A 14,355-nucleotide genomic window follows, 5' to 3' on the forward strand; every position below is an offset into this window, starting at 1 on the left:
CAGTTTTTATGATTCCTTCCAGAAAATAGCTGTGTGGGTATCAGCTACGTGTGCTCATCAGCACATACTGTTCTACTTCATTCCTTTTCACATCTGCATAAATATGCCATGGGTGGAGGTGCTCATTAAGCAGTCCTCTTTCGTGGAGCCCTTTGGTTGGGGCTGGTGTTACACATGTGTTGGTGAACCTGTGTATGTTTATCAATGAGGCATATTTCTAGTAATGGTGAGAAAGCTAGGTCAAAGTATATGAATATCTAAAATTTGGATGGATATTGTCAAATTTCCCTCCCAAAATGTTAACAACAGTTTTCATTCCTGCCATTATGCTTTCTCCTTTCTGGGTATCATAGTTTTTTTCATTTGTGGCCCTCTGATAGGTAATATTGTTAACTTGTGATTTGAATTTTGTTAGTTGAATTGAGAGAGAAATGGAGTAGCTTATGAGTTTTTTGCGCATTCATGTTTCTTTTCCTGTGAACTGCCAAATGATTGTTGTTTCTGTTATAAGTGAGCTTTGTATGTGAAGGAAATTAACTCACTGCTGCCATATATATATGGTTGTAAAACGTATTTTTCTTAATCTTTTATTGGTCTTTTTGACTTTATTTTTTGCCACTCAGATTTTTATTTTTATGGAGTTAAATTTATCAACCTTTTTCTTCATGACTTCCGGTGTTCTGCTCTGACCTGGCCACTCCACCTGCTGACACCAGTGCGCACCTTACTGGGCTGTGTGCAGCTGTGTTCTAGGGCTGCTTTATGTCTGTTAGATGTAAGTGGAGTTAGACTTAGTTAGGTGGACAGGGTGCTGAGGCTAAAGCCTAGGGTGCGTGTGGGGGGTTGTATTGGCCATATTAAGGAGGTACTGGGTAAATTCCAGGTGGCCAGTGAGGTAAAATGGCTTTGGTCCTTTCCTCAGCTGACACTGAAAGGGCTAAGGATAGAGAGACCAAAGGGCTGTGATTTTGTGATATAATAAGAAACATATGAACTTCTAAAACTCTTGGAATTTCCTGAGAGATAGAGGTACTAGGGGTGTCTTTTTGTTGTCTTTTTATTCATAATAAACCCCTTTCAGCCATATCTAAGTTTATGTTAATGAGATGATGGGCCCCTAGATAACTTCAGGGTAGGGCTGGTTGCCAGAGGGACCAAGCTTGTGATGAGCAGGTTAGAACTTTAAGCCCCAGGGGCTTCCCTGTTGGTGCAGTGTTAAGAATCCGCCTGACAATGCAGGGGGCATGGGTTCGAGCCCTGGTCCAGGAAGATCCCACATGCCACGGAGCAGCTAAGCCTGTGCGCCACAACTACTAAGCCTGCGCTCTAGAGGCCGTGAGCCACAACTACTGAAGCCTGCACACCTAGAGCCCATGCTCCGCAACAGGAGAAGCCACCGCAGTGAGAAGCCTGTGCACCGCAACGAAGAGTAGCCCCCACTCGCCGCAACCAGAGAAAGCCTGCGTGCAGCAACAAAAACCCAACGCAGCCAAAAATAAAATAAATAAATGTATAAATAAAAAATAAAAAGAACTTTCAGCCCCATCCCTGGACCTCCAGAGATGGTAGAGAGGCTGGAGATGGAGCTTAAGGACCAGTGTCCAATTATATAATCAGTCATGGCTACCTAATGGAACCTCCTTAAAAACCCCTAAATGACAGGGTTCCAGTGATCACATGGAGATGCTGGGAGAATGGTGGCTGGAGAGGCATGGAAGCTCTGCGCTCTTCCCCCAATCCTTGTCCTCTGCATCTCTTCCATCTTGCTGTTCCTGAGTTGTATCCTTTTATAATGAATAGGTAATAGTAAGTAAAGTGCCTTCCTGAGTTCTGTGAGCCATACTAGCAAATTATCGAATCTCAGGAGGGGGTTGTGGGCACCCCCAATTTATAGATCAGAAATATGGGTGGCCCAGGACTTGTGTCTAAAGTGGGAGCACTCTTGTGGAACTGAGCCCTTAAGCTGTGAGGTCTGATGCTAAGTCCAGGTAGTTAGTGTCAGAATCTAATTGAATCAGTAGACATCCAGTTGGTGTCCTGAGAATTGGAAAATTGGTTGTTGGTATGGAAAAACCCCACACATTTGGTGTCAGAAGTGTTGTGAGTAAAAACAGCTCATACGGGTCATTCTCTTTTCTGGGTATAATTTTGAACCTGCCTGTTTCTTCTTCTACAGGTGGAAAGATGGCGTTCGTGAAGAGTGGATGGTTGCTGAGACAGAGTAAGTACAGGACGTGAGCCCCTTGGGCTGGGGTTAGTGTTGCCTTAGGGCACATCTTTATTTCTGTGGCTGACACTGCCAGTGTTTACAAACAAATAACAAAGTCTTACTAATGTTGTTGCCCTGGATTTCCTCTTGCAGATTTTTAGAGCTCTATGAACAGTTTTTCTGCACACGTGGAGCTTCTTGGTTGCTGGCTTGACAGGAACCAGGGGACAGTAATAGTCCCTGCTGGTTTCTCTTTTCTCACTAGCGTGCTATATTATTATTATTATTATTTGGCTACGCCGTGCGACAAAGTTAGCTCCCCGACCAGGGATGGAACCTGTGCCCCCTGCAATGGAAGCATAGAACCTTAACCGCTGGATGGCCAGGGAAGTCCCTAGCATGCTGTACTATTAACGGCTGACCTGAGGTTCTTGGACCTACCCAAGCTGAGCTGATATATTACCATGGAGCTGAGCTAATATATTAGCATGGAGGTACTGCTCGCTTTGTGGGAAACACCTGTCTCATCTGGGGATTGAACGGTGACCAGATTCTGAAATAGTAGAGTCTTTAATTATAGATTAAGATTTGACCTGAGGAAACAAGTTTATCTGAAACCAAATCTTTTGTGTCTCCAAAAGGACTCTGGAGAAGGGACTCAGTTCTTTTTTTATGGGATTAAGTTCATTTTCTTAGACTCATCTCTATGGGCTTGCATATACTTAACTCTGCTTATCTCTGAGGCTGCCACCTTAAGTAGGATTCATAGTATGTTTTAAAGCAGGAAGAAGCAGCTCTGTTTATTGCAGAAAGAGTAAGCAGATCATTCTGCTGTGTTCTAGAAAGAGCAGCATTAAGGGAAAAGTGACTAGTATATTGTTTATGACTCCAGCAAAAGCTTGAGTGGTGATATATACTGTATTGTTCAGATAGGAATTTGTATTTAAGGACTATTTTCAATACTTAGCTAAAATTGAGCCTAGCAAGGAAGAATGGACTTGCATACCTTAGACGGTTTATAAAAACTATTGTTGAAGCTTGTTTGTGTTCCCATTGTACAGATTTTTATATCAATATAATTATCACAACAGCTCTGTGAGGTGGGTGGCATTACCCCAGCTTCCAGCTGAAGAAATAGAGGTTCACTGATAACTGGTCCAGATGTTAACTATGGGTGGCAAATCTACATTCAGACTCAGGGCTGTCTCGTTTCAACATCAACACCCTTTCTACCAGGAGACGAGCTTTCAGACTGTCTGTCCTGTTACTAGTTTTACGTTCTCAGACCTGGAGCTGAACAGGTGTCCTTTCAAGGTCTATGACAGTTCTGTAGTCTAAGAATAGATGCAGCTATTGTATTGTTGGCTTAAAAAAAAAAAAAAAAGTTGTGACATATTGGAATCTAGCCCCAATGTTTGTGTAAGTTTCCTTGTCTTGGGTTTTGAGGATCTTGGGTGATCCTAAAATGGTCAGGGGACATGGAGAGCCTTGCTCAGACCTGGAGGATGTGCCTTCCCTTCCTGCACTCTTTGAGGGCAAGTGTCTTTTCTCCATCATGACTCAATGTAAATGCTCTGTCAACATAAGTGAACAGTGACCCTTTTGACAATTTTGTGCTTCCCATCAGCGCTTAGCGTGATGATGTACACAAAATAGGAGTTCTGTAAATAAGTTGTACAGACTTTTCCACTGTCTTAGTTATGGTTATCTCAAAAGTGTGTATTCGTAAGACTTATTCCACTTCCCAATCTCCTGATGTTGGGTTGATTTTTCCGTCTTTGCTAAAGCAGAAGTATCATTCATAATAAACTAAAATGAGGTGAGTTGTATTATATTCACTGAGTTGCAGAGCAGCAGAGATACACATGTAGTTACACATATGCACCACTGTCTTCAGGTTTCCTTTTCTTGCCATTGGCAGACTCTTAGGACTCAGTATCTGGACTCTGGAGGACAGCTTAATTTAGGGTTCTGCAGTCAGGCCTTTGATGGCAGGTGCGATTCTTGGGTAGAACTCCCCAACCCGGTGATTACACCTGTCTGTGTTCGGGTGGCTCTCTTTGGTAGTTTCTGCACAGCTCAGGCACTGCCAGTTAAATGGATGCTGGGTGTCACTTATTTATCAGTTTGGGCAAGTGCTGTGGTTGCCTCTCAGCAAGGTGGGTGTTTGATAGTGGTAAAAGGAATTTGGAAGGCTGCTGGGATGAATATTTGGAATTTGTGCACATTGGCCATGAACAGGGTGGGATCTATAGGAACAAAAGATGCAGCCGGTAGCGTATGGATGTGAGAAAGGTGCAGGGGTAACTTTTAGATTTCCCTTTTGGCTGACAAGGAAATTAGAGTTTTATGAAGTTAAATGCCTAGTCCAAGATTACAAATGAATGGATGAATTCTCTCAAACCGATAGAGACATGTGAGTTAGTAGGATGGATGCGTGCTGGGTAGGAGTCAGGCCCTGGGCCTGGGTCAGTGTCTGGGTGTGGATGTATCCAGTGTCTGAGCCTGCCTCTGCATAGTCTTAGGCAGGGAGACTCCCCACACTGTGGGCTGTAAGGGAAGGTGAGCATTAGAGAAGAGTATATGTGAAGGCCCTTCAAGAAAAAGAGAAGTTTTTCCAGAAGAGGAAGGTATTACTGTTATTTGTGTGTAGAGACTTTACAGTTCAACGTTTTCTGATCAATCTAGCAGTTAGATACTACTGGGAAGGATTAGGTATACCACATGGAGAGTTAAATGTTAGACATGTTTCATTAGCTCAAAATCAAAGTTTTATTGAACTTCCTTTTTTTTAAAAAATATTTTGATACTTTTAAGTTGGCAGCGTTCTCAGTAAGATCGAAGTTCTCATCTTAGAGCATGCTGCGTGCAGCCCTGGTACAGCATGGGTGTTCATGCAGTTCGGGTCTGCTTTCACTTCCATTTTGATGGACTGCTCTGGGAAATTGTATGCAGGTATACTTTGGGGACCAGAGGAAAGTTTCTTTTGTTTCTGTTACCGGTGAATTAAAGGACAAAGTCCTTGCTTTTCCACTCAAAGGCAACATTTCCCACTTTTTTTCAGGTACTATTTTGAAGCGCTGGAAGAAGAATTGGTTTGACCTGTGGTCAGATGGTCACCTGATCTATTATGATGACCAAACTCGGCAGAGTGTGGAGGATAAGGTCCACATGCCCGTGGACTGCATCAACATCCGCACGGGACATGAATGTCGGGGTAAGTGGGTCTGTCTTGTCCAGCTTCTGTCGCCTGCCCTTCTGCTTTCCTGATGGGAGTTGATTCTTCTTCCTTACCCATTCTGCTTTCATTTACAGACCAAAGAAGGGTTTCATCTGGGAAGAGGTAACCAGATGAAACCAGACACTTGGATTATGACCCATGTGGGTTGGCAGATTAATTTTCTCCTCTGAATTAGACCCATCAGTCCACATTTCCGTTCTCTCTCATGGAGAAGGTGGTGGAAGACTAAGGAACCAGAGTGCTGGGAACCCCAAGAAGGATGGAGCTACCCTAGGCAGTATAGATTTTGTGACTCAGAAACTGGCTTATTGATAACAACTCTAGTCAGTCTCTTAAAATCCATGATGTCTTTCAATATAATTATCACAACTATTGAAGGAATAGTTTTTTTTTGTTTTAATAAGCATAGACTTTTCTATTTCTAATTAATGGCATATGTAGACTTCCCTGTTTGTTTTATTAGCTCTGTTGCTATTTGGAATAAAGAGGCTGCTGTAGTCACCATTGGTGTAATAATATCCTGCCCCTATAAGTTCTTGAAACACAAGCCTCTATGGACTAGCTATTGAAATCCTTACTTAAACCAGGCTCAGATATCATAGGTCTTACTTCTTGGTACACAGAGATACTTTAAACAACCGATTTTCACTTTTAAAGCAGCGATCTAGTTTGATGCTTTGTGAATAAAAGCAGTAAGTATTCTGTTAACTGCTGCTTTGCAACACTTTCCGTTGTGCTTATTCTTCTAATGTCTGGGCTGTTTTGTGTATCACCATATGTGGATTGTGCTCTGGAAGAGGCTTCCGTGTTTCTCCAGCAGGAAGTTTAATTAGAATGGAGTAATGATTCATGTGTTTGGTTCTGTACCGCAGAACAAAGATGTTTTATAATTGTAATGTTCTGAAGTTCTGGTCCTTTGCTTATCTGAGCTGTTAAGAAATCCTTAAAAAAAAAAACTATGTAAATACTCCTGTATTCTATATATTTTTCATAGATATTCAGCCTCCAGACGGGAAGCCAAAAGACTGTCTGCTGCAGATTGTTTGCCGAGATGGGAAAACCATCAGTCTTTGTGCAGAAAGCACAGATGATTGTTTGTAAGTTTTTTTCCAGTGTGTTTAATTTTAAAAGTGTTTTCTGTTTTAATTTCCAGTTATGAGGAAGGGAGAAGAACGGGAGTGGTGTGTTCCTGTAGGCAGCAGAATAAGTGACTCAGAGGTTGTGTGAAAGAAATGTTAAGAGTCTTACTCCATGTCTGATAACCCTGATCCTCGTTTCTGCCTCTGCAGAGCTGCCCATGCAGGGTCCCATTGTAGTGAGTATGGCAGAAACTATTAGATACAGTCACTTTGCACTCTCTTTTTTCATTACTAGATGCCCATTGGGCGATGGGCATAGTTAAGTGGGTTCTTAAATTTTCTTTTTTTGGCCGTGCCATATGGCTTGTGGGGTATTAGTTCCCTGACCAGGGATTGAACCTGGGCCCTCGGCAGTGAGAGCGTGGAGTCCTAACCACTGGACTGCCAGGGAATTCCCCTTAAATCTTGTCCTTTTTATGTAAATGTCTTTTTAAAAAGCACTGACATCTGTATTATATAGCCTTTCTCCTTTTGGTGGTTCTTATTTCCATCTGCCATCTCTGAAGAAGGGGTATGGAACCACAAAGAAGGAAAACCCAACTTTATTAATTCTCAGTCTGTTAACATTAGCGTTGATGTAGGATCAGAATCTTGAAAACACTGATTTTTTTTTTTCCTGTCCACACTGTACCACTAACAAAGGTTAACTCTGGACATTGCAGATCTCTAGGGTTTATTTTAAATCCTAGATGTAGTTTCGTTTTTACATTCTTCTCATTTATATTAGTGAATCTTAAATAGCACTTTCTGGAAAAGATGTACCTTTCCTAAAGACTAATGGAGAAATGAACACAGGTCAAGCCAGTTTGCTACTTTTTTATAAACTGGATCTATATTTTTACTCTTTAATAATTTGAACACTTACTTTGCACTGGGTACTGTGCTAACTGCTTTATGTATGTTGTTTAATCCTCACCATATCTTATAAAGTGGATACTGTTCTGTTGTAAAAAATTGAGGTATAGTGAGGTTAAGTAACTTTCTGTATCAGTTTTTAATGCTCTTGTAATAAATTACCACAAGCTTAGTGGCTTTGAACAGTACACATTTCTGATTACATTTCTGGAGGTCACAGTTTTACACTAGGTTTCAAAGTGTTGGCAGGGCCATGATCCCTTCTTGAGGCTCTAGAGGGGAGTCCGTTTCCTTGCCTTTTCTAGCTTCAAGAGTCCTCCTGCATTCCTTGGCTTCTGGGCTGAGCCCTTCTCCTGCTGTCATCTGTCTGATTCTCTGTAGCTGGGGAAGGTTATATGCTTTTAAGGATTTAAGAATAGTTTGAGCCAGCCTCGATAATCCGGTATAATCTTCCCCATTTCAAGGTCCTTAACCTTAAGTATAGCTGCAGAGTCCATTTGCCTGGTGAGGTAACATTTTCAGAGGTTCTGGGGATTAGGATATGGATCTCTCTGTAGGGAGGAGGCATCATTCTGCCTGCCATACTTCCCAAGGTTTTAGAGCTTGTAGACTAGACTCAGAATTTGAATCTTTGTCTTCACAGCCCTTTGTTCTTAACTGCTCTATTCTACTGTTTGCTGAGATGTCACATGTATGGATGGTTCCTTTAAGTACTAGTGGAAAAAATATCTAGAACTAAAATTTTAGAATATTTTAACAAAACATGGGAGGCTTTTTTGTCATAGAGGAGGGAGAAGGAGTAAAAGTACACTGAAGGACTTGCCTTGTTTGGCATGGAAGGCTGACTTTTTCTTAACCTTTATGGGAAAATAGAGGTTTATTTATGTGTCTAATTTTAAGGGTACAATTAGGGACAGAGCAATGGAGGATAATACTAGAAGAATAAAAAAACCCAGCAGGTAAACTTAATAAGGCATGACAGGAGATGAAGTAGCAGTAATTAGACCAATGATATCTGTGAATTCAATAAATGTGAGTTGGTTAAATTCTCCTTAAAAAGGATAAGATCTGAGATTGGGCAGAAAATACAAAGTCCACCTATTTATTCTGTTAACAGGAAACACACTTGAAATAAAATGACACAGCAAGGTAAAAAAGTAAAGAAGAGGAGACCGTTTGTTTCCTGGGGCTGCTGTAACACAGTATCACAAGCTAGGTGCCTTAAAACAACAGGTTTATTCTCTCACAGTTCCAGAAGCTAGAAGTCTGACGTTACTGTGTCAGCAGAGCCATGCTTCCTCTAAGACTCTGGATAGAATCATTCCTGGCCTCTTCCTAGGTTTGGTTGTGGCCGGTTATCCTTGATGTTCTCTGGCTTGCAGCTGCACCACTCCAGTCTCTGCCTCTGTTATAACATGGTATTCTCCCTGTGTGTCTGTGTCCACATTTCCTCTTCTTATAAGGATATCTTCATTCAATATGACCTCATCTTAATTTGACTCCATCTGCAGCGACCCTATTTCTAAATAATTCACCTGTACTGGGGATTAGGACTTAAGCTTATCTTTCTGCAAGGGATACAATTCAACCCATGACAGAGACCTCTGAGAAAAAAGGGGGAAATGAATCTGTGTCATCTTCCTCAACTACCTAGTGAAATGAAGGGGAAGACATTCAGAAGCAACAGCCAAATAAAGAAGTTTAACTTCAAGCACAGAATACAAAGAGCAACAATCAGAAAAAGAAATAGAAGATTCTGTTGAGATGTATCACAGTTTTTAACCCTACCCCAACTCCCAGAAGCAGTAACAAGATGAGCTAATTTAATCTTAAAAATTTTTGGTAGTACCCTGCGGTCTGTAGAGGTGCTGATACTTCTTGAAAAAGCCAAGGAAAAACCCTTGAGCCTATGATATCCTTGGGACCTTAGCAGAGACTGGAAGGTTCCCCCAGGGCTTGTCATTTCAGAACACTGGAAGGCAGAGAAGGATAAGCGAGCCCCGGCGTAAGACATTCAAAGGAATTATGCTTAGAAGAGTGTAGAACCCAGATTTTTCAGAAAGGACTTACTCCCTATCTTGACCAGTCACAAAAATTAACTTGAAATGGATTGAAGACTTAAATGTAAGACCGTAAACTGTAAACCTACTAGAAGGAAACATGGGGAAAAGGTCTTTGACATTGGTCTTGGCAGCGATTTTGGATATGACACCAAAAGTGCAAGCAGCAAAAGCAGAAGTAAACAAATTGGGACTACATTAAACTAAAAAACTTCTGCACAGCAAAAGAAACAATTAGAAAAATAACAAGGCATCCTATGGAATAGGAGAAAATATTTGCAAACCATATATGTGATAAGGGTTTAATAGCTAAAATATATAGGGAACTTGTATGACTCCATAGCATAAAAACGAACCAATTAAAAGATGGGGAAAGGACTTGAAAAAACGTTTTTCCAAAGGTGCTCACCATCACTAATAACCAGGGAAGTGCAAACCAAAACCACAGTGAGGTCACCTCACACCTTAGAATGGCTGTTATCAAAAAGACGAAAGATAAGTATTGGTGAGGGTGTGGAGAAAAGGGAACCCTGTGCACTATTGGTGGGCATGTAACTTTGTGCAGCCACTATGGAAAACAGTATGGAGGTTCCTCAAAAAATTAAAAGTAGAACTACCATATGATTCAGCAATGCCACTTCTGTGTATATATCTGAAGGAAATTAAATCATTGTCTCAAAGAGGTAGCTGTACCCCTGTGTTTCTCACATTATTCGTAGTAGCCAAGACATGGAAACAACTCAAGTGTCTGATGATGGATGAACTGATAAATAAAATGTGATACACACACACACACACACACACGCACACACACACACACACACACACTTGTGCATGCATGGGTAATAGACTGTTAATCAACCATAAAACAGGAAACCCCGCCTTTACAACAACATAAATGGACCTTGAGGTCATTATGCTAAGTGAAGTAAGTCAGACAGAGAAAGAAAAATAACTATATGTTCTCACTTATATGTAGAATCTAAAAAAGCCAAAATCATGGAAGTAGAGAGTAGAATGGTGTTTGCCAGGGGTTGAGGGAAATGGGGGAGATATTGGACAAAGAGTACAAGCATCCAGCTGTAAAATGAGTGAGTTCTGGGCATCTATTGTACAGCATAGTGACTATAATTAATAATACTGTCTCATATACTTGAAAGTTAAGAGAGTAGATCTTAAGTGTTATCACCAGAAAAAATAAAAGGTAATCACGTGTGGGGGTCCTGGAGGTGTTAGCTTATTGTGGTAATCAATTCATGATATACGTGTCAGGTCATCATGTTGTACACCTTAAACTTACATACGTTATAGGTCAGTTTCTCAAATACCAACATTATTTTTAATAGCAAAATATTGCTGACCATCTAAATCTCCTATCATGGAACATTATGTAGCCATTAAAAAAATCAGGTAGATCTGTGTGTATAACATGAAGAGATACTGCTAGTTCTAGTATAGTTAAGCATGGTACATTTTACATTTATTTAAAAAGTAAAGGAAAAACTGTAGAGTAGATTATGCTTTAAATATTACATATGTACTGTAGATTTATTTCTTTACGTATCATATATTCCTAGTGCATGTCTTAGATAAGCTGATTGAGTACGTCTTGAGGCAAGGGCTTCAGATCTGCTCTTAAAAACAAGCTTTTTCAGAAATTCCGATGCCAATGCAGGTTTGAGAACCGTTGAGATACATGTTAGATTGCCTGAAATAAAGTACCTCTTTCTTTTCTTCAGGGCCTGGAAATTTACGCTTCAGGATTCCAGGACAAACACAGTAAGTTGCTAATGGCAGTCACTAGTAATGTTTTCACTTAGTCTTGCTGTAACAAACGGGAGAACAGGAGGTTAAGAAGGGAAATGGGGAAGAGGGTTTTTTTGCCATCAGGCCCAGGATGAGCAAGCAGAGATAGGCAGGCTGTGTTTCGCTGACAGTGAGGAAGCTGGATTTTGCCAGAACATTTTGGCAGGAGGAGCCCTCCTAACACAGGCACACTGGTCCCAGTGTTGTTTTCTAGAAATGTTTGTATCTCACAAAGATTTGCAACACTTTGAATTCTGCTGCCGTTTACAGAGAAGGCACAAAAGGGACCCCAGGGTCCTTTTCATGAATAGCATCTCAGCCTGTGAAATAAACATTTTTGGGACTTGTACTTGTCTCTAGTTTCTTCTGACTTTAGGAAGTAACTGAGACAGTAAACCCCATTTGTAGAGGCTAGTGATACCATCTTGGTGTCTGTCAGGGAATCAAAGGCAATTCCCTCTGTGGTCAACATTTTCATTCTTCAGGTAGGGTTTTATTTTTTCATTTATTTCTCTAGGAAGGAAAGAGAAAGGTAGATGGTGCTTTTAAAAGAATTTGTACAGGTAGGAAAAGAAAGTAAAAAGACTTAATATCCAAATGCTGTTTTTTCCTAGTTTTGTTAGCTCAGGACTGTTCTTCTTCCTAAGATTACAGGTCCAGTTACCTTTTCTTCGATGAAAATCCTTTACTTGAATGAAGTTAGTATTGATGATTCATATTGTTAGGGGCAAGAGCTAAGGTGATTCTTCATGTGGATATTTTTAAAAAGAGTACACATATTTTTGTTTTCCACCGGGGGTAATTTACTGAAAGATTTTTAAATTTTTTAATGGAAAAACCAGATTGTGAGTGTAGAACATATCCCTGACTGCTACATTTTAGATTGTAGGATTTTTATTTGTGAACAGAAGGGATGTTGAGAGTGGTGTAACATTTTTTAAAAGGGCTGGGTAACAGTGGAGGCCCTGTGGCCTTCTTGGGCAGTGAGAACTCTACTTCTGCCCCCTGCTGGTGGCTGAGGAGGGCCACATCCTCCTGAATTCAAAGGACACTGGAGTGCTGGGTGGTGGGCAAGGGGAGGGTGGTCCTACTAGTCATTGCTTCTCAGAGAGCTTTTATATTTCCTCTTCAAAGATTAAACTTTTCGGCTTTTATTAATTTTTTTATTTACTAAATAAAAGGGTATAGTATCATAAGAGCCTTTAGTTGCTTTGTGGCAACTCACTTGTTTTCATACTTTCTCTCCTCTCAAGGCTTATGTTGGCTCAGAAATCGTGTATGACGAGACTGCCGTGGTTTCCTCCCCACCTCCTTACACAGCCTATGCTGCACCAACCCCTGAGGTAGGGAGCAAATCTTTGCCTTATAGAATCCAAGTGAGGGAAACTTGGCGTCTCTGTGCTACTGTGCTTTTAAAACAAAAGAAAACTTTGAGCCAGCCAGTATCAGAGAAATTAGAAATGTACTGTAAACCCTTTCTTCTTTAAACTTTTCTTTTTTAAATAGATTGTTGCCATCTTCTGCTTTCCTAAAATAAAGCAACTGCTTTATAATCTTCCTGTTCACATTTTCTTTTTAAGATAGACCTAAAAATGAATCATGGTAATATGATTTTGATGATTCAAGTTTATACTTAATTATTTACTTGAATACTCTCTATCATCAGAAAAAATGCTTTTTTTATTTTGAAAAAACAAAAACAAAACCTTAAAAACAAAAATCACATGCCAAATACCTTGTGGTGGCCCCTAGTTAGAGGTGCCAGGCATTCAGTGCTACATATAGAAGTCTCCTGTGGGAGGCACTTTGATTTTTTTTTTTTTTTTTTTTACTTTTGATTTTGAAATAATTATAGATTCACAAGAAGTTGCAAAGGTAATATGGAGAAATCTCATGTCTCATGTACTCTTCACCCATTTCCCCAGCTATTACATGGTAGATAAAATCAAAACCAGGAATTTGAAATTGGTGCAATGTTTATGTCTGGTTCCATGTCATTTTATCATATGTGTAGATTTGTATAACTGCCACCTCAATCAAGATATAAAACTGTTCATAATATCTTCTTCCTGCTACACGCTCTTATAGTCACACCCTTCTTCCCCTTCCCTAACTCCTGTCAACCACTGATTTGTTTGCCATCTGTATAACTTTGTCATTTCCACAGTGTTACATACATGGAATCATATAACACGTGATCTTTTGAGATCTTTTGATGTTTTCACTAAGCACAACGCCCTTGAGAGTCATCCAAATTGTTGCATGTGTCAATAGTCTGTTCCTTTTTATTGCTGAGTAGTATGCCATGGTATGGACGTATCACATTATGTATTGAACGTTTAACTATTGGGAGACATTTTGGTTGTTTCTAGATTTTGGCTGTTACCAATAAACCTTATGTGAACACTCATGTACAGGTTGTTATGCAGACATAAAGTTTTATTTCTCTGGAATAAGTGCCCAAAAATGTAATTGCTGAGTTGAATGTATGGTAAGTATATGATTAGTTTTTTAAAAAGCTGACAAACTGCTTTCCAGAATTTCTCTACTATTTCTCTTTCCCATCAGTAGTGTATGTGTGGTTTACTTTCTCTGTATCCTCACCAGCATTTGCTGTTGTCGCTGTTTTTTATTTTAACTATTCCGATAGGTGTGTAGTGATATTTCACTGTGATCCTAATTGGCATTTCCTATAGCTTGTGATGTTGAACATCTTTTTATGTGCTTACTTGCCATCCATATATCCTGTTCAGTGAGATGTGTCTTCATGTCATTTGCTCATTTTCTACTTGTTTTATTATATTTTTATTGTTGAGTTTTGAGAGTTCTTATATATATGTTTGAGATAGGAATCCTTTGTCAGATATGTGATCAGTAGCATATATTTTTATTCTCTTGACAGTGCCTTTCACAGAGTTTTTAATTTTGATGCAGTCCAATTTATCAGTTTTTCCTTTTATGGACTGTGTTTTGTTGTCATGTTTAACACTTCACCTAGACCAAGTTTCCCAAGATTTTCTCCTATGTTATCTTCTGCAAGTTTCA

General features: G+C 40.0%; 1 protein-coding gene across 5 annotated transcripts in view; it reads left to right on the plus strand.

The window, feature by feature from the left end:
- The window catches only part of PLEKHB2 (pleckstrin homology domain containing B2), a 49,400-nt gene that overhangs the window by 11,343 nt on the left and 23,702 nt on the right, over positions 1–14,355 (plus strand). For 4 of the 5 annotated variants that reach the window (XM_027082483.1, XM_027082482.1, XM_027082480.1 and 1 more), the window contains exons 2-6: positions 2,177–2,221; positions 5,274–5,426; positions 6,445–6,547; positions 11,244–11,283; positions 12,564–12,653. In XM_027082483.1, the coding sequence (XP_026938284.1) occupies positions 2,185–2,221; positions 5,274–5,426; positions 6,445–6,547; positions 11,244–11,283; positions 12,564–12,653 (423 nt within the window). In that variant the 5' untranslated portion in view covers positions 2,177–2,184. Of the gene's footprint in view, positions 1–2,176; positions 2,222–5,273; positions 5,427–6,444; positions 6,548–11,243; positions 11,284–12,563; positions 12,654–14,355 lie in introns of those variants that run through there. The other variant, XM_027082484.1, reaches the window with a different exon arrangement.

This window comes from Aethalodelphis obliquidens, unplaced genomic scaffold (genome assembly GCF_003676395.1).
Source record: "Aethalodelphis obliquidens isolate GAN/ISIS:26980383/991018 unplaced genomic scaffold, ASM367639v1 scaffold47, whole genome shotgun sequence".
NCBI classification, from domain to species: Eukaryota; Metazoa; Chordata; class Mammalia; order Artiodactyla; family Delphinidae; genus Aethalodelphis; species Aethalodelphis obliquidens.